Here is a 20,625-nt window from a genome sequence, read left to right as displayed (position 1 = left end):
ACACATACTGTCACATGGGCACACAGTGAGAAGGCAGCAGCCTATATAAAGCCTTTATCAGATATCAACCTTGCTTGCACCTTGATTTCAAACCTTCAGAACTGTGGGAAATAAATTCTGCTAAGCACCAGTCTGGGGCCTTTTTGTGTATGTGTGTGGAAACTGCCCAACCAGACTAGGATGTTCTCAAAGGGATGCTACTGTTCTCAAGAATTCATGCACGGGGCTGGTGAGATGGCTCAGTGGGTAAGAGCACCCGACTGCTCTTCCGAAGGTCCAGAGTTCAAATCCCAGCAACCACATGGTGGCTCACAACCATCCGCAACGAGATCTGGTGCCCTCTTCTGGAATGTCTGAAGACAGCTACAGTGTACTTATATATAATAAATAAATAAATCTTTAAAAAAAAAAAAAGAATTCATGCACACATCTTCCCTGGGAGTCTGGAAATGCAGTACTGGCCACTGACCTCCCTGAATACCCAACCAAAACCAAACTCAGGGTCCTAGGTCTATAGGGTCCCTCTTGGCATCCTTGACTCTGAGTAACTGAACATGACATATGCTCACCTCTGACATAGCACAGGGATCAACATACCTGTTTTCAAAATGATCTACTTTCAAATGTTTCTTCCCAAAAATACTTTATTAAACAATATATCCATAATCCATGATCCAAAAATACAGATATACATCTTTACATTATTTAATAAAAAGATTTACCATAGTATCTCTCCTTTACAAAGGGGACATAGGTAATAGTTCCTTGAAAATAAAATGTGACATTCCTGTTAAAGCTGGATCATCCTGATGGATGGAGTGTGGCGAAGAGCAACGGCCACAGCACATTCTGAGGGAAAAAGACACTTCTTAGACCTCCCCCGCTTTAAAGCTCCTCTCGGCACAGGCAGTGAAGACCAATCAATCTCTGTTCATAGAAAACAGGGTTTCAAAGCCTGAAACAAATGTTCCTCACTGTTTGATTTCAAACCCTTAAGACTTACCTAACCTCCCAGCCCTCTAACAGGGCCAACCCTGGCACCGCGATCACATGGAGAAGTTGCTCTCTGGACGAAGCATCCCCGCCAAGGCCTTCTGGGGTCAGGTGAGGGATAGAAGGCAAGATGCTGTATACACAGGAGCAAGCAGGTGCCCACTTCCCCAGCCATCCACAAAACCTCACACCACAGGGCTCTTCACTGTAGAGTAGAAGACACGGCTGGCAGCCTGCCTCCTACTGATCCCACCTGCTGGATAGGCGAATGGTCAGTGCTGCTTGGACCATCACACCACTAACATGTTCACAGATCTAGGGGCTCAGTTTTTTACTAATTCATCATGCTTCTTCTATAATAAACTACTGATAATGTGCACAGAAAACAAGAAAGATGACCCCTCCTCTCAGCAAAACACTCCTGTACTTACAGGGGGAATTACACAGGGAAGACCCAGCCTTGGCTCAGGCAAAGCAGCTGCCAGCTGTGGGGATCACTCTACCCACTCTGTTGATGAAGCAAGGACAGCTTAAGAGCCAGGTCTCGACCGGCAGGCATGAGAGTGTCTGGTCCAGCGATGGAGACACTCAGGCTTCTGGAGCAGGGCTGAGCGGTGTGCTCATGGCTTCTCCACATCTGAGGCGGAGCTGGTGCCAGAACGCTTCTCCTAGAGTTCCCTCTTTGCTTACACACAGCAGCAGTGGGAACAAGCCTTCCACCAGAGTACCAGCCACAACCCACAGATTTTCCTTTCTGCTTTCCCCCCATTTTGTTGCCAGGGATCTAACCTAGACCATCACTTTTGGAAGGCAGCTTTGTTCACCTACATACGGCCAATGCCACATTGCACTTCACACACGTTAGGCATGGTTTTCACCATGGAGTTAAATCCCCAAACTCATGAATTCTGGTTTTTTGCCAAGCTATATGCATCTTATTTTCATGACATTATAACTGTCAAAAAGCAGATAATCATAGAAACTCACAAAATAAATAAAAATCAGAAGCCAGTATGTAGGGTGGCCCCAGGTAGAAGACCTCAGGGGAAGAGCCAGCATGACCTCAGGAAGCCAGAAGATGAAACTCATCCAGCCTCTAACACCTCCACCAGTAAACGCCACTTCTTCCTGATCATCAAAGGACTCAGCTGCCTCAGGCTGAATCTCACATATTAACCCAGCTTCTAAGGCAAGATCAGATTAAAAACGTCCTGTAGTTACAGAAACTAAAAAGCAGTCCAGACACGGTGGCGGCCATCTGTGGTCCCAGCACTGCCTAGCTCCAGCAAGATGACTGCAAGTTCAAAGCTTTATTTTACATAATAAAGCCCTGCCTCCCAATAAATAAATAAATAATCTAAAATTTAAGATTAAAAGGAAGCATGAGGCCTGACCCCAAGCACTGAAGAAAGAGAACATATGGTAAAAGAATAAAGAGAAGGCTGGGGTGTGACTCAATCTGCAGAAGGCTTGCCTAACACAGAGTTCTAGGTTGGAGCTGGCGGTGGTGGGGCATGCTTCTCTAGTCCTAGCACTTGGAAAGCAGAGGCAGGAGAATCTCTGAGTTGGAGGTCAGCCTGGTCACATACATACACTGTGGGTTCTAGGACAGCCAGAGCTACACAGAGAAACCTTGTCTTGAAAAACCAAAAAAAAGTTCTGGGTTTGGTCCCTACCATTGCAAAACCAGACCTTACTGGTGCACACCTATAACCTCAGCATTTGGGAGGTGAAGAAAGACCAAAAGATCAACGTTATTCTCAGCTACATTGTGAGTTCAAAGCCTGCCTAGGATACATGAGATCTGGTCTTTCGGGGAGGGGGGGTTCCACACAACTTTTAAAGGCTAAGTTATGTCTATCTAATCTGACCCTGAGAGGGGTCCCCAAGAAGAATGCCAGCCCCATTCCCAAAGCTCTTCCTAGCCTAGAGACAATCTTGTGCACTTGCCTATCAACGACAGCTAACCTGCCTAGTACCTACAGCCCAGGAAAGGTCAACACAGACCAACTTATTCAGTAGCACAAACACAAGCCACTCCTGTCTTCCTCTTTCACTAGGATAGGCTATGCAAGACATCGTCCAGTAAGAACACGACCATGGTGACACGGGTATGGGGCAGAGACAACACCCTTCTGCTTTGTTTGTGACCATCAGAAGAAAACAATGTGCCTGTCATTATATAAAAAGCCAGCCTCTTCTTACATCAGAAATTGCATAACCCAGCTCTGTCTTGCAGGTCTTTTTCTGAGGTGAGGCCAGGTACCAGTTGGACTCTTTTAATTCTTCTCAGAGGGCCTGAGTTACTGAAGGACATGCCAGAGGAATTAAGTCAACAGTAGCTCTCAGGATCCTGTCACGCTTAAGGAACCACCACAGATGCATTTCAACAGGCCCTGTGTATACATCCCCCAACTATTTCACGACAGTTCAACACTGGTTTTGTGGACAGTGGTCAAACAAAGAGTACACTCCAGTTTCCTCCCTTCATTCCAGAACTGCTATTGGGCACACAGAATCACAAATCATGTCACATAATCATAGTCCCCTTGAACATAAGCTGCTGGCCTAGTGGGATGCAACACAGCAGAGTTCTACAATCAGCTCACAGTAGACAGACTCACTTCATAGACACACAGACCCATGACCTTCATGCTAGTACAATAATTTCATCTTCACAGTAAAAAAATATAGGCGGGAATCCCCAGAGAGCTGGAAGCTCAGCCTGGCTGTCTGGCTGTCCGCTGTTGGGCAGTGCTGGCTGTGGTAACTGACAGTCCAAGGCTAACGGAAGCTCAATCTCCAGGGAGGGCCGGAAGTTCACAGGAAAAGGTGGTGCACAAAACGACGGAGGGTACTTCCACCTGGGAAGAGCCCCCCGGTCCCTTCCAGACACATCAGAGGGATCTTGGCCAAGAGTGCCTGGTCTCCAGTAAGGGTCAGAGCACAGCATGGGGCAGTGTCTGACAATACTTTACTCACAGAGCACCAGCTGTGCTTCCATGCTGCCATAGACAATCCTGGAAACCATGGACACGCAAGGCTGACCCTCTAGTCACAAAGCAGTGGCAGTGTAACAGGTTAAAATGCATTCACCCTGCACCATGCACTTTGCCTACAGCTCAAACTGACACACATCACTGATGGTGTGGCCATTCCCAGTGCTGGGAGGTTGAGGGATGGGGAGCCTGCTCCTAAAGTCACTGTGGCAAGTCCCTGTGAGATTGTTCTGTGCAAATGGTGCAGCGGCTTCTTGTTTTAGGAAATATCCAAAATTACAACTGGCCACTGAATTATTAAATATCAGTCGAAATAAGGTAGTTTTAAAATGAAAGATCATATTGCAACATGAGTGAGGAAATATATTAGCTTGCTCTTCAGTCTGGCACAGCAGCCTCTTCTTTACTTCTTCTTCCTCTTTTCCTGAACACATCGTGGACAAAACCTGTGACGAGAAAGGCGTTGGGATCATCGTTTCTCCTGGAGCACAGGACCCCAGGTAGACTTCCTGCATATCTCAGGGTGTCTGGACTCTGGGAACCAAGTGCCAGAGAACAGCTACACCGAGTAAGAGGTGCTCTTTCCTCTGGGGAAAGCTGACATTTCAACTACTGGTTTGAGCATATCTGAAGCTGACTAATAATACCTATCAGCGCAGCCTGGGGACCAAGTTGGTAAGGCTGGCCATAATATGGGGTGTCCACTATAGAGCTGACACCAATAGCTGGCTGGCAGATTGGTCATACTCAAGACCACGTGTACAGATACAAGCCTGTAAGCCAGTGAACAACAGCTCCTGGCACAGCTGGACTGGGCCCTATATGGGTCACACAGGTCACACAGTGCTATGGTTCAAGCACACAGAACAAACACACATCAGAGATTCAGTGTTCACCAACACTCAAGAACGTAATAGCCACTCATGATCCAAAGGGACATTCTAATAAGTTCCCATGTGAGAGACAACTCTAATCCACGTAACAGCTATCATCACACCCCTCTGTACTAAGAAGCTCTGAGCACCTAGGCCAGTACTACAGTGACTGTGTCTCTCTGAGGAAGCCCATTCTGGTAAGCTACGCAAAGACTGCACTGGAACCCCATTCCCCAGTTCCTCTGTCTGGCTTTGGGCCCAGCACATGAGGCGGCTGTCAGGCCTCCAGACTCTCAGAGGGAGCACCCCAACAGCTTTGCCAGTGCGGTTAGACTCCCCCACCTGGAAATCCCACAAACAACTCACCGCATCTACCTTGAACTCAAAGTCAGACCCCACGCCTCACATGGTCGCTCTTTCCCTAGCCCAGCTACACGGCTACACGGCTGCTCACATGCCCACCACCACCGCAGCCCAGCCAATTCCCACAAGGCACAGGCACAGCCAAAGGGCCTGCCATATGGGTCTTTAACATGAGGTTAACACTCACACCACACACATCATCAGGGCACTGACCAAAGCCCTTGCTGCAGAGCAGGCACTCTCCTTTCCTAGCTGGCTCTCCAACTGGCCACAGGCTGATCTACACACTGAGACTGTTACCATGAGATGCTCCGAGTGCTCCTCTGAGAAGGGCTGGGTTCCTACTACTTCTTTTTTTTTTTTTTTAAGATTTATTTATTTATTATATGTAAGTACACTGTAGCTGTCTTCAGACACTCCAGAAGAGGGCATCAGATCTTGTTACAGATGGTTGTGAGCCACCATGTGGTTGCTGGGATTTGAACTCTGGACCTTCGGAAGAGCAGTCGGGTGCTCTTACCCACTGAGCCATCTCACCAGCCCCCGCACTACTTCATTTTAAGAATATGCACCCACATTTAACTCAAGTCAACACCACCAGGTTCTCAAACCTCGGAGACATGCTGAACACTAGTCTACTGCTGAGCAGATGTAGGACGGGAACAAGAATACACAAGCCTCCTCTGCTCTGTCAGGCAGAGACCTGCGGGAGCAGCAGCAGACCCTGGCCTGGCATACTGGATACACACCAGGATGGAGGGAGGGAGCCAAACAGCTCTTCTTCAGAGAGTACCAGTATAAACAGCATATAAACCTGGGTAAGCTGGGAAGCAGATCTCTCTAAGTGTACCACCACCACAGCCCCTCCCCAGCCAGGACCAATGTTGCAGAAATAGAGACATACAAGACCCAGAGCACCAGACACACTTGCCCAAGGGCAGTCACTCCATACTAACCACTTTCCTTTGGGCTTTGTGGTGAGATCCACGCAGGCAAAGTGAAACCACTCAATGGGACACTGCAAAGCAAGGGGGAAAGCCTGTGTCACACCCATGTATGCTCCACATTAAACACAGAAAGGCCAACACCCACCCATCTCTACAACATTTGTCCCCAAGTATATGTGTTCTTCACGAGCCACTCACATCCGGATTGTCACAGCCGATCATCTCCCCGTAGGACACCTGGTGGCACAAGCAGTATGTAGGCTCATTCGGATCCACAGGCATGTCCAGCACATCAGAGGGGTGCACAGATAGGATACTGTCAGTAAACTCAGACCTGACGGGAAAGAAAGGATCTGATGAGCACAGGGCACCAGGAAGAAGGCAGGAAACAGCATACAAGGCCACACTGTGAAGGCCACACTGCAGCCTTTCCACCAATGGCCCAGGGCTCCTTTACCCTGCAACAAAGGATGATTGCAGCTTCCAAGGAAAGACTCTACAATGACTCTGAGCTAATGACCATGTATAAACTTACTTCCAATTTTCTTGTTAACCTATCACTGAGGTACAAGCCTCAAACCTTCCAGCCAAATCTCTCCTAAGAATTTATAATGAGAACAATATGGTGTGCTAATGATCAGTTGAAGAGATTCCCTTGGACTATTCCCAGCCACACACCCTGGGGCAGCAGCAAACAGCAAACAGAAATCACACTGCCCTCACACCAGCCGAGGCCCCAGTGATCACTCAGAACCCACTACACAACAACAACCATCACTGTCTACTGGGGACATAGACCCCTCCCCAACAGGACAAGGCTACTGCTTTCTCTGGGCCCCCTCCTGATAGGGACATGGAGCCCTATCAGCAGACAGCTAACATTTGAGAAAAGTCCATTTGTGTCTCACCCAAGTCTGGCCTAAGGGTTGAGGCAGGCATTCACCAGGCCACTACAGCCAATAGACTGCTCCTTCTCCCGTGAGAAGGGACAGTGTATCCTCTGCACTTACGCAGGTATCCTCACCCCAAACAATACACTGGCAGCCCCTCTTACCTGCCTTGGGTTCCACGTATCTACCCACTAACTCACCCAGCTGCCCACCAGGGTAACAAGAGCCAGTATGGTACACACTGCCCTGCTCACTCATGCACTAATGCCTACAGATGCCTCTGGGCCTCTATACAGTGGCCTAGTGAGACTCCTGTTCTGTAATTTCTGCCTGCTCAGTCCAGCACCACCCTCCACCCTCACTGTAGAGCTGGACATTAGACTTGCGGGGGCAGTCTAGACAGTATAGTCCCTATACCTCTATTACCACTATCCCTATCTGCCGCTAAACCAGGAACATATAGTGATAAATACATGTGGCCAGTCCCTATGAGGGAAATGGCAAACAGCATAGCTGCCTGGGCTCCTTGCCTTTCAATTTCCAAAAGTTTGCCCGGGCCTTTGCAGTTACTGCTGATGCACGTGGGTGTGCATCTACAGTCCAGCCCAGCACCTCAGGGGCTCGAGAAGTGGGGCCTCCCCATAGCAGGAAACCAATACCTCCACTCACCTGTCTCTCTGAATAGAAATGTCACAAGAACATGTCTAAGTCCTAGCGCTCCACAATACTGTTTGTAAGCAACTCCCAAGAGCTCCTTCAAGCAGGAAACTTTCTTTTTTGTTTGTTTGGTTTTTTTGTTTGTTTGTTTTTTTCGAGACAGGGTTTCTCTGTGTAGCCCCGGCTATCCTGGAACTCACTCTGTAGACCAGGCTGGCCTTGAACTCAGAAATCCACCTGCCTCTGCCTCCGAAGTGCTGGAATTAAAGGCGTGTGCCACCACTGCCCAGCAGGAAACTTTCTTTAAGATCTGTGACTCTGTGTCTTGCCTCTTGGCTTTCATGGCCCTACCATCAGTAGCCAAGGCCAGGAGTGTGCCTGGCTCTGTAGCTCAATTCTATTGGCTACCTCTGTACTTTCCTATGGGAAGTTCCACCCAACAGTCACAGCCAGTCAGCTGTCACGTGACCTAGAGCTCAGCATCTCCAGGTTCAGTCAGTGAGCTATGGGGTCACCCATCTTTAAGGCAGCACTTGGAAAGCTGGGACAAGAGGATTCCAAGTTCAACGCCAGCCTGAGCAATGAAGAAAGTTCAAGGGCAGCTTGTACACACTAGTACCTTGTCTCTGACAGAGACAACAAAAGACAGAAGAGAGCAGAAGAGGACAAGAAGACAGCCTAGGAAGTGGGACCCAAAGGTAATCCCTGTCCCTTGGGCATGTGACTTGTTCTAGCTCTTGGCTAGGTAAGCTTTCCTCCCAGATGTGGCCAGGAATCTCGCACTAGACATGGCCACTCATGTGATTCCCTAACAATCCAGGTAGGGCAGAAGGAACCCAGCTGCTTATCCAAGCTTTAGAATAAGGACTACAGAAGAAACTGACCCCTTGGTTCCCACACGTAAGCCTTGGCTTGCCAGAAAACATGGCCCTGGGGCAGCTAAGGAGCTGGTATTGACTCTAGCTCACAGGACCCAAGATGGGAAACAGATGGTCTAACAGTCCTAGGAGAGGAACTCTGTGACACCCGTCATCTGGTCAAGTGGTCACTGACCCACAGGAACCTGACCCAGCACTGCTCCAAGTCCCCCATGGAAAATGACAGCTATCACCAAGCTGGAACTGAAATATTTAGCTTATCTCATCTAGGTAGTGATAGGGACCAGGACTATACAGCACTCCAGGTTAGCAACAGGCAAGTGAAAGCCTGTTCAGGTTCTGAAGCCACACTAAGCTACCTCCAAGATCCAGCAAGGGCAGGATTCAATAACTCTTGCAGTCTCCAGATGCCTGCTCTGTAATCAGATGTCAAGGCCCGACCACACCCTTTGTTCCTCAAGTCTGCCCTGTCTCAACACAAGTAAATCAGGATAGTGTCTACACTGACATTCAGGGACAATATAAAGTCAATGCAGAGCAGGTGCCCCACCACTGTCACCATTCAGCCACTACAGCAGGCAGCCCAGCAAATGGGCCTATAACACGATGGCTCCCTGGCTCCCATCCAAGGAGAAAGTGAACAGCCTGCCTCAACTGTACGTTTTTAGGAGCAGTTATAATGCCTGAGGCCTCAGGAGGATGCCAACCTGTGGGCACTGGTCTCCCCACCACCTAGAAACCCCTCTTCTGGGCTCTTCATGCTGAGGACACTCTGTGAAACACTCCATAAAGAGAGCAGCAAGAACGTCTATGCAAACCCAGAAGCAACAAAACCACAGAGCCTCTGGGAAGGAGCAAAGACATCACACTGCCACCAAAAGCTCAGAACCACCTCTTCTAGGCAGCAGGATACTGGTGATCTATAGTGGGAGAGGGCTTTCTCCATCTGCTGGATTTGGCAGGACTGGTGGCCCAGCTACCAATGTGACACTTTAGGACCTGCATGTGGTAGCCATCTACACTCAGAATATGTACCAAATGTGGGAACTAAATGAGAACACTTAGACAAAGGCAGAGTGACAATTCCCTCAGCTCTGGAATCTGTGAGACCAGGGATTGTTTTCACGCCCAGCCTCCCTCAACCCACAAGCGGTATGGGCAGGATGAACTGGAGGCAAAAAAGACAGACTGAAATCGAGGGCAACCTGTGGGAAACCAGAACTCCCGACTGAGAGCCAGGGCAAATTCCCACAATTCCTGAAGGAGGGTTTGTGGAGCAGTACTAGGCAGACCCTGGCTCAGTCTGCCTGAACCAGAGAGGAAGAAGTCACCCTAAGGGATCAAGACGGTCACTCTACAGTTTTTATAACTACAGCCACGTAAGTCATTTTAAAAGAAAGCACTGGGCAGTGGTGGTACACACCTTTAATCCCAGCACTTGGAAGGCAGCAGCAAGCAGATCTCTGTGAGTTCGAGGCCAGCCTGGTCTACAGAGCAAGTTCCAGGACAGCCAGGGCTACACAGAGAAACCTGTTTCAAATAACACCAGGCAAAGCAAACCCTCTTACCCGCTTTTATGTTTCTTCTTCTTTGGGGTATCCTCTTCTGACGTCCGCCTGCCTCGGCCCCGGGAGCTTCTTTTTTCTTTCTGACTCCGGCCTTCTGAAGAATAAAGACCCCCATTATTCTCACAGAACAGACCAAAGCAGAGAAAGATCCATCCCGATTCATTGACCATCGAGTCCCTAACACATTTAGATGAGCCTTCAAAGCTACAATCACAGTAAACAGAATGGCAGCCAACTTGCTTTTTAAGCTCCGCGCTCCAGTGCTCTCAAAGTCACTTCCATCCATCCTGTCCTTCAGGTCAGCCTCAAAGCGCGCCAGGTCAGCATCAAGTCTTCGGATGTGCTTATCCACCTGCAAAAAGACACTTAAAAAGCTGACCTCAGGGTAAAAAAGAGGGCTAGGGATACAGCTCGGTGGCTCAGCCTTTGCTTTGTGTGCAAAAGCCCTGGATTAGATCCCCCAGGACCCCAAGAAAACTCGAGCAAACAAAACATGGTTTCACCAACAAGTAAGAAAAACAGCTCCCCCCACCCCCTCAAAAAAACAAAATCATGGGAAGAGGCCCAGATGAAGACCCCAGTGTGTCTTTTCTAGGTGCTCCAAACTCCTATTCCAGATACACATTTCTACACACCTTACACATTTCCATGCACCCTTACACACTTGCACACTCTCTCCTTCGGGGGCACAGAAGGCAGCAGGAGGCTGCACTGGCCCCTGCACTCACCATCTCGTAGGTCTGCATGGCCAGCTGCACCTTGTCATCACTGTACTCCTTGCACTTGCTGTAGGCGCTCTGGATCTTCTGGAGGTGCTCCACACGCTGGGCTGACGAGAGAGTCTTCACTGTGGAAATATACTCTGCAGCCAGGATGTCGATCTCTGCTTTCTTATCTAATGAGGACAGGTGACAAGCGGAAGTAAGAGGCAGTGACAAGCATCTAGGAAGCTGGCAAGAGCATCGCTGGCCATGTCACTGTACGATTTCTGGACAGCAGCACACCCATGTGATCCCCTTGCCTGGTTCCTGTTGTACAACTTAGTCATATAGCCAAAGGAGTGAACAACACAGCAAGACACATAGAAACATCCTGCATGCTTCCATGAATAGCAACGGCAGAGACATGTACAACTCTTTGCTCTGACTGAGAAGTGGGACTCTCTGTGGTTTCAGGGAGAGCGGTTACTCCCACAAAATTTCCAGGTACCACGGTGGGTCTCTTCAGCTAAGAGGTAGGAAAGAGAAGCTGGCCTAATGGCAGCTGTGAACTCATCTATAAACGCTTTATAACTGTCTGAATGTCAATCATATTTCCAAGAAGTGAAGTCTCCTCGTTTGGAAATCACAGTGCTTCTAATCTGTAAACAGTCCCAGCAATGAGCAATGTTGTCCCAAAGAATGCCCCTGTGAAACTTAAAAATCTCAGAGAAGGGCTGGAGATATGGCTCAGCGGTTGGGAGCACTGACTGCTCTTCCAGAGGTCCTGAGTTCAAATCCCAGCAACCACCTGGTGGCTCACAACCATCTGTAATGGGATCTGATGCCCTCTTCTGGAGTGTCTAAAGACAACTACATTGTACTCGTATACATAAAATAAATAAATAAGTCTTTTTTAAAAATATCTATCTATCTATTTATTTATTTATTTAATGTTTATGAATACACTATTGCTCTCTTCAGACACACCAGAAGAGGGCATCGGATCCCATTACAGATGGTTGTGAGCCACCATGTGGTTGCTAGGAATTGAACTCAGGGCCTTGGGAAGAGCAGTCGGTGCTCTTAACTGCTGAGCCATCTCTCTAGTCCCAATAAATAAGTCTTAAAACAGAAAAATCTCAGAGAAGAAAGCTGGAGAGACGGCTCAGAGGTTAAGAGTACTGATGCTCTTCCAGAGAGCCTGGGGGTTTCAACTGCCAACACCCACAGAGTTGTCCCTCTCTTCCTCTACTACCAGGGAGTCCAAAGCCTTCTTCTGGCATCAGACAAACATGTGACACACATATGCAGGCAAAATACCCAAACACATAAAAAATAATTTTAAAAACATTCACATTACACTGGAGATGGTGGCATGTGCCTTTAATCCCCAGCACTTAGGAAATGGTTATCTGTGAGTTTGAGGCCAGACTGGCCTACAAAGCAAGTTTTTTTTATTTATTTATTTACTTACTTTTAAAGATTTATTATATTTATATGAGTATACTATTGCTCTTTTCAGACACACCAGAAGAGGGCATCAGATCCCATCTCTCCAGCCCCAAAGCAAGTTTATGACAGCCAGTGCTGCTGCAGAGAAACATAAAATAATGGTTGAGATTTGGTGTATTGCTATGTATTGTAATGCTAAATTCTGTATCCCAAGGTCCAGTTGCCTCAGGGTGAATTCTCTCAAGTATGTCAGCTTTGGTTGTGCAAACCTTGCTACTTAAAGCTATAGGTTGAATAAAAATGCCTATAGCCTGTAGCCAGGCAGAAGAGACGTAGGCGGGGCTATGGTTCCTAGGCTTAGAGTCAGAGGCAGGGATCTTGAGGGGGAGAGGAAAAAGGTGCTACAGAGGAGATGGATTGTGAGCACATGGTCATGAGGGCCCACTTGTTGGAGTAGAAGTAGCCCAGGCAATACATGACAACTCGGAGTTACTGACAGGAAGTAGACAAAATACAGCACAGAAAGTTGATATCTGCCCAGCTCTAGTGCTTTAAGGCTTATTAAAAATACAAAGGTCTTGTGTCTTTTACTTGGGAACTAAATGATCAAAGGTGGGGTAGATATCCACTAATAATATTGACTGTAACACCTATCACAAACAAATATATATATAATTTAAATCTCATTGCCAGGCAGTGGTCATGCATGCCTCTAATCTCAGTACATAAGAGGCAGAAGTAGGCAGATCTCTGAGCTAAAGGCCAGTCTACAGAGTCAGTTCTAGGACAGCCAAGGCTACACAGAGAAACCCTGTTTTGAAAAAAACAAATGAATCAATAAATAAATCTCAAAAGAAAAGAGAACATTTCTTTTCTCATTTTTATCAAGATTTTTTTATTAGTTTTTTTGTTTGTTTTAGTTTGGTTGGCTTTTTGAGACAAGGTCTCACTATGCAATCCTGGCTGTCCTAGAGCACTCTGGTTAGACCAGTCTGGCCTCAAACTCTCAGAGACTTGCCTGCCTCGGCTTCCCGAGTGTTGGCATTAAAAGTCTGTCCCATTCTCATTAGTTTTTAATGTGAGCATGTGTGGACATGCGCAAATGAGTAACCAAGGAGGCCAGGGGTGTCAGATCCCCTAGAGCTGGAATTACAGGCAATAGGGAGCCTCTTGAGGGTGCTGAGCAGCAAATTCAGGTCTTCTACAAACCCAACAACCACTGAGCCGTCTCTCCAGCCCCTATACCAAAATTGCTTAATTTCAGAACCTAAATAATATCAGAGTTCTCAAGACCAGCATGCAGGTCAGGAGACAGCAGTGATATTCTCGGCATTCTCTGGAGCTCCACACCCAGATAAACAGCACTCAAATGAAGGCTGGGACAACTACTCTTCACACGAGTGCTGTCACCGCAAGTCACCTCTATGGCAAACTGACTGACCTGTCCTTCTAACTTCCTGTCAAAACAAACGGAGCAAACCAAAAGGGAGGACTTCCAGATCCAAGGAACAGGGTTCTCCAAAGAGAATGTCAACAGAGATTTTCAAGAGCAGCAAAGAAAGGTGGGTGAACACACATTAATCAACAGCCTGGGAAATGGGGACCCTCCAGTGGGACCTCACTCTGACAGTTGAGGGGTTTGGGGGTGGCTGGAAGCAAAGGACAGAAAGTGGGAAGCAAAGAAAACAAAGTTATCAGTAACTCCAAGGAAAACAGTTATTCAGAAAAATCCTGTAAGAGCCAGGCTTAGAGGTGCACACCAGCGCAAGGAGGCAGAGGAGAGTATCTGTGAGTTCAAGGCCAGTTTGGTCTCCAGAGTGAGTTCCAGGACAGCCAGAGCTACACAAAGTAAAACTGTCTCAAAACACAATAAGTCATGTAAGCACAACACAGGCCTGCCCTGCAAACACACCCTCTTCACCAGGGGCTAAAGTAGACCACACCCCGGAGACAGGCAAAGCGCTAGCGGTCCAGAACATCTTCGTGTTCACTCGGCAGCACATGTACTAAAACTGCAATGATTCAGAGAAGATTGGAGTGGTCCCTGCACAAGGATGACACACAAATTCATGAAGCGTTCAAACTTCAAAACAAAACAAACCAAAAGACATCTTCACTGCCGTAACAACACCAGTCTGGAGCTGTCTGAAAATAAGAAAAAGCAACAAGAGGATCCAGCATCCAGTGCTGGGTGACAGGCAGGTAAAGGAGCTTGCCACTGTCAACCTGACCACCTGAGTTCAATTCCCAGGACACATGAGGGAAAGAAAATAAACACCTCCCACAAATTGTCCTCTAAACCTCACAGAGACTGTTGGGAGCGCACATGCACATACAGACACACGTACACAAAAATCATCAAATAAAATCACAAGAAAAAGAAGCCTAGTGTGGTTGGTGGCGCGCACCTTTAATCCCAGCACTCAGGAGGTAGAGACAAGTGCATCTCTGGTGAGTTCCAGGCTAGCCTGGTCTACACAGTGAGTTCCACCAAAGACAGGAAGGAAGGAAAGAAAGAAGGAAGGAAGGAAGGAAGGGTGAGCAACAAGAGCATGTTGCTTAGAAGTAGGGAGTTGAAAGCCTGGCAGGACAGCACTTGCTACACTCCCAGTACCTGAGAGATAGAGGAGGTAGGATTAGGCCTTGGCTACACAGCAAGTTCAAGACCAACCCAGGCTAGGAGACCCCATTTGAAGGGGTGGAGGGACAGACAGTGAAAATGGCTCAGTGGTTGAAGGTATTTGCCATCAAGCCTGATGACCCAAGTTCAATCCCTAGAAAGAACAGATTCCCAAAGTTACCCTCTGATCTCCACATATGTACACTCTGACAGAAACACATGCGTATAAGTACACAAACACACACAAATAAATTAACTTAAAAAAAAGTGAGCTGGCTGGGCGTGGTGGCACACGTCTTTGATCCCAGCACTCAGGAGGCAGAGGCAGGCGGATTTCTGAGTTCAAGGCCAGCCTGGTCTACAAAGTGAGTTCCAGGACAGCCAGGGCTACACAGAGAAACCCTGTCTCGAAAAACCAAAATAAAAAAAGAAGAAGAAGAAGAAAAAAAGAAAAACCAATAAAATAAATTTTAAAAAATAATTAAGAAATGTTTCTAAGTATGAAAATATCAAAAGACAAAACATTACTAACTTTCTAAACATTGGTGGAATATTCCTAATCCACCAATGAAAATATGAAAATTTGTTTTCATTTTACGTACATGTTTCGTCTGCATGTATGCAGATACACTGTGTGCATGCCTGGTACCTGGTGAAGGACCTGGAACGACAGTTGGATGTGAAAAGCATGTGATTCCTGGTACTGGGCCCTCTGAAAGAACACTTCTCCTGACTGCTGAGACATCTCTCCACCTCCCCTGAGACTGTCTGAACGCTGACAAGATGCCATGACTGGAGAGCCCACACCTGACCTCAGGTGAAGGCCATTAACATGCAGTTTAGCATAAGCATGATTTCACACACACAAAATCAATAGCAAGGTGATAAAACTGCCTTCCAGACACACATTTTCATTTGTTTAGACTTGAGTTGCACTCCCAACATAGGTCACTACATAGTCCAAAACTGAAAAACATAAAACCCAAAATACTTCTGGCCCAAAGCATCTTGGAAAAGGAACAATCAACTTATAAAACAGCGCAGAAATAGAAAAAAATTTTAAAGAAATGAACAACAAAGACGCTGACTGCAAAGGACAACAGTTGAAGAGGTAAGACAGGAACCTATGCGGGAACGGGAGAGCAGAGCAGTGGTGGACACATGAAATCCCAGCACTCGGGAGGCAGAGGCCGGTGCATCTCTGAGTCCGAGGCCAGCCTGGGCTACAGAGCGAGTTTGAGGCCAGCCAGGGCTACAAGAGATAGGCTAGGGAGATGGCTCAGAGGCAATGAGAGCATACGGACACGAGCCTGAGTCCTCTAGGACCTCTAGGACCACACTTAAAAGCCAAGTGTGGTAGGACGTGCTTCTGCGATTCCAGTGCACTTACTGGAGATGGGCGGCAGAAACTGGAAAATCCCAGCCAGCCTGGTATATGCAGCAGTGAAGATGACAAGAGACCACCTTTCAAATAAGGTGGAAGATGAGGTCTGAACCCAAGGCTGATCCTACAAGAAACTAACCCTGAATTAAAAGTATCAGCATTGCTCCTCCTTCCCAAATACGTGGAAGGCTATGGAAGGTGCACTGAGAGTTCAAGGCCAGCCTGGGCTACAGAGTAACACCCTGTCTCAAAACAAACACACACAAAAATTAGGCATGATAGTGGACACCTTTAATTCCAGCATTCCAGAGGTAGAGGCAAGTGGATCCAAGTTTGGGCCTGGACTGGTCTACACAGCCAGTACATAGCAAGAACAAAACAAACAAAAAACAAAAAAAGGACCAGCACTCCTTCCACGACACTGTGCAATGCTAACCCTCCACTATACAAGGTCCCTTCAGGGCCCTGAGACACCCCACGCCCGCTCTTGTCTCTCTCTGGTGAAAACCCAGCCCAGGCTACACCCACCTTCTGTTCTCTGGTCTAGCTCTCGCATCAGCTGGAAGTTCCTCTGAAGTTCACAAGGAAGGTTCTCGATGCCTGAAAGAGACAAGAAAGTTGCTCTACTTCTCAGTACGACAAAAACCTGCCTCCGTGGATGGGAGAGAGAGACGGCTCAGCTGTTAAGAGCACTTACTGCTCTACCAGTAATCTCAAGCTCAACTCTCAGCACCCACGAAAAGCTCACAGCCATCTGTAACTCTAGTTTGAGGGATCCAATGCCCTCTTCTGTCCTTGGAGAGCACTGCATACATGTGGTACACAGACATACATGTAAAACACTCATATACATAAAATATACAGGGCCTTACACCAAAGCCTACAACAGCAGGCTTCATCTATTTCTGTCCTAGTTTGGGGACCAAAATGATTAAGACTTTGTAGGGGCTGACAGTTTCAGAAGTGCCAGAAGCTGGAGGATGCAGAAACCTGGCCCCCAGCAGACACAGGCCGGGAAGACAGCTCAGACTCCTCCCCTGAACCACACCCTCCCTCGCCTCTAGGTCACACACAGTGAACTTCATCCTCCCAAGCTCAAGCCAGAACCTGGGTCCTCCTTGATCTCTCCAACTTTGTCCAGATTCCTACAATGCCAGGAGCTGCAGACCATGCAGTCTCAAAACACTGTTCTCTCGGCAAGGCCCAACATACCAGTCTCTAGTCACACACTGCTATGAGCACTGGAAAGGCAGCCATTGGCACCGAGCAGGTCCCATGAGCAGCTCACCAGTCCCTGCAGTTCGAGTGAGCTGGCTGGCAAACCAACCCCTGCGGCTTTTCTGCCCACACTGCATCCCCTAGTGCAGATATGCCTCAGTCCTTAAGTTTACAGAAGGTTCCAGCTGCCTCTCTGGGTCTTTCTGCACTCAAATATCTCCACAGCCGACAAGGCCGGCATTTTAGGGCTAAATTTTATGAAACTTGCTGTTCTAAGCCTGTAACTTCCTGAGCTCACCAAGACATTCCTATCTACAGCTTGACTCCAGCAACCCTGTCAGCTACTTACCCTTCTACCCTCCAGTTGCCCTCTCTACTCTCAGATAGAGAGACCTTTATCAGCAGTTTCTGGATCTATATTTACCCATGCCTTAATCTTGGGATATATATATATATATATATACATATATACATACATACATATATATATACACATACATACATATATACATACATACATACATATATACATATATATATATATATATATAAAGTGTGCCCCAACTAATCAGTGAGTTGTAGAGAAATAGGGCTCCTGCCAACGCATGGGTGGCACAGGGCAGGTGGAGAGAGCAGAAAGGGGCCATCACACAATGCCAGCAGTGAAATGAACTCGCCTCCTCAGAATGCCTACTGGATGGACATCAGAATAAAGATAGTTCACCTTGGAGTCCCACTGCCCAGGGGAAAATATGGCACTCCACTGGCTTGATCTACCTCCCTCCAAAGGGTCTCAATTCTTCCACTATAGAGTAGGAAATAGTCCTCCTCCCAATTCTTGCTGGGAGCCAATCTCACCGTCTATAAATAGAGTTGCCAATGTCTGGGATGTCAAAGGTCAACCCGTTATACAGAGCATCCTCCCTTACCGGGCTGGCTCGTGATAGCACGAGTTCCCTCGAAAAAGGCACCCCCACTAGCCTGGAGCTCCTTCCTACAGCTCCACAAGCAAACACTGTGGCTTTGGCTCTACAGCGGGATTTGAGCACCACAAGCCGCAGGTGAAGAAGGGGCGGGCCTCCCCGCAACCTAGACCGAAGTAGAGAGGCGGGAACAGGGGCGTGGTCAGCGTCGGGGGTGTGGCCGAAGCGGAGAAGGCGGGCTGAGCCCCAGGCCACACCCCTCCGTGACGCACCTGGAATTGGCGCGGCGGAGGCGGCGGGACCCCGCGCCGCGCCCCACGCCCTCCATCTGCGGCCCCGCCCCAGACCCGCCGTGAGCCCCCACAGTCCCCATGATCAGTCCCCATCCTCCTCCGCATCCCGGAGCCCCGCACGGATCGCGGTGGGCCGGGGGCGGCGGCGGCGGCGCGGACCCGCGCGGGCGGCGGCTCGGCCAGAGTGCTTACTGTCCAGATAGTGCTCCAAGTACATGGCAGTCGCCATCTTCGCCTCGGCCACGCTCGGGGTCTGCGCGAGCGGGCGGTGCCGCGGACTCGGGGCGGGGCGGCGCCGCGCGCTCACTATTCATGAGCCGCGTGCTCCGATTGGCCGGAAAGTGGGCGGGGCAACTCAGGGACCACCCCTAGGCTTCCGGCCGGCTGTGGTCGCCAGGCGGCGCTGTGGAGCTTGCCCTGAGGGGACGCGGATGGGCGATGTGCTCGGTTCGCAGTTTGCAATGTGGAAGCTCTGTCTCTGGCCCAGCCGGATTCCAAGCCTTGGCAGGGGACTCCGCTTGCACGTGTGCTGGCGCCAAGCCTGCCAGCGACACCTGCCGCTCTTCCCGCGTTGTTCAGACACCCGCTGCCTGTGGTTTCTCCTGGCTGAGGGGGTCACAGGCATCGGTTAACTTCCATGCTCTTTGTGGCTGTCTGGTCCCGAGAGGGGCGTGCCCACACTGGACCTCGGTTGCCTTGACTCGCACTTCGTGAAGAAGCCACGCACCCCTCGATGCCCGCAAAAATACATTTTACATTCCTACGGCAACTCTGTTACAGTTAATGAAACAATATAACTAAAATCCAGGGTTTACCATAGAGTCCACTCTTGGTGGGCTCTAATATTTCTGAGAAGTATTAAGTATCCCCCTTATAGCATCCTGTAGAATATTTTTCACTGCCTTTAATTCCTCTGGTCTATTACAATAGCGCGCGCGCACACACACACGCATACTTGTAACTAATAAACGTTTTAGAGTCTCTGTAACTTTGCTTGCTAAAATGCCATGTAGATGCATTTTACAGTATAGAGTCTTTTCAGACTGGCTGCATTTATCATTTTTCAGTTCAGGTTCCTCCATGTCCTAGTAAGTCTTGATAATTCACTTTTTACTTCAAAATTATTCCACTGTGTAATTACCAGTTTATCAGTTTGCAGTGTTGGAGGACATCCTTAGCTGCTTCCATATTTAGGCAAATGTGGCTAGAGCTGATACAATCATTTGTGTACAGACATAGTTTCCAACCCATTTGGGTAAATATTGACTTCATGTTAAAAATAGAGTGCTTTCTTGAGAAACAGCCAAGCTGTCTTCCACACCGTTTTTGCCTTCTCCTCTGCAATGACAGTCTCCTTCGCTCCACGTCCTCACCAGCATGATGAAGGGTTAGAATTGTAGATTTGGGCTATTCTCGAAGAGGTGTGAAATTATCTTAATTTATGATTCCTAACAATATGTTTATGTTGCACATTTTTACATATGTGTCTGGCATCTGTGTCTCTTCTTTAGGTGTTAGTTCAAATGTTTGCATAAACCTTGATCTACCTCCCAAATGCTGGGTTTATTGGCTATGTCACTCACTATATACAATTTATTCTGTGCTGGATATGGAATCTAGGTCTTTGTTCGCGTTAGGCAAGTGCTCTATCGACTGAGTAGTTCCCTAGCCAGAATTTTAGAAACATAACCCAGATCAGCCTTTAACTGCAGATCCTTTTTTCTCTTCCTCTAGAGTACTGTTGTTTGGGTTTTTGAGCCTGGGTCTTACATGTATCCTTGGCTGGCCTGAAACTATGTAACTGGCCTCAGACTCACAGAGATGTGCCCGCCTCCTGCTCATGTATTTTCCCTGACTTTATTTT

General features: G+C 48.1%; 1 protein-coding gene and 1 non-coding gene across 2 annotated transcripts; one reads left to right on the top strand and one right to left on the bottom strand.

The window, feature by feature from the left end:
• Window positions 1-635: 635 nt before the first annotated feature.
• Window positions 636-19,042, bottom strand: Ing5 (inhibitor of growth family member 5). Its single transcript, XM_021170935.3, has 8 exons — window positions 18,954-19,042; window positions 16,856-16,927; window positions 10,899-11,065; window positions 10,411-10,522; window positions 10,171-10,264; window positions 6,376-6,511; window positions 6,187-6,248; window positions 636-4,438 (listed from the first exon to the last, which is right to left on the bottom strand). The coding sequence occupies exons 1-8, from the start codon at window positions 18,988-18,990 to the stop codon at window positions 4,396-4,398; spliced, it is 723 nt and encodes a 240-aa protein (XP_021026594.1). The 5' UTR covers window positions 18,991-19,042; the 3' UTR covers window positions 636-4,395.
• On the top strand, window positions 14,307-14,412 carry LOC115032372 (U6 spliceosomal RNA). The gene has a single exon (XR_003838051.1). It is a non-coding gene; the product is annotated as a U6 spliceosomal RNA (small nuclear RNA).
• Window positions 19,043-20,625: the final 1,583 nt, after the last annotated feature.

The sequence above is a fragment of the Mus caroli genome, unplaced genomic scaffold (genome assembly GCF_978045245.1).
Source record: "Mus caroli unplaced genomic scaffold, Mus_caroli_1 scaffold_1, whole genome shotgun sequence".
NCBI classification, from domain to species: Eukaryota; Metazoa; Chordata; class Mammalia; order Rodentia; family Muridae; genus Mus; species Mus caroli.
This window is presented reverse-complemented; position numbering and strand designations above follow the sequence as displayed.

What these genes read in the sequence shown, in the direction of transcription:
- Ing5 (XM_021170935.3), bottom strand. Translation starts at nt 18,990, where the DNA reads ATGGCGACTGCCATGTACTTGGAGCACTATCTGGACA. An exon ending in AAGAAGAAACATAAAAGCGG is followed by an intron (nt 6,512 to 10,170) that starts GTAAGAGGGTTT and finishes CTTTCCCGTCAG; the next exon opens with GTCTGAGTTTACTGACAGTA. An exon ending in TCGGCTGTGACAATCCGGAT is followed by an intron (nt 6,249 to 6,375) that starts GTGAGTGGCTCG and finishes CTTGCTTTGCAG; the next exon opens with TGTCCCATTGAGTGGTTTCA.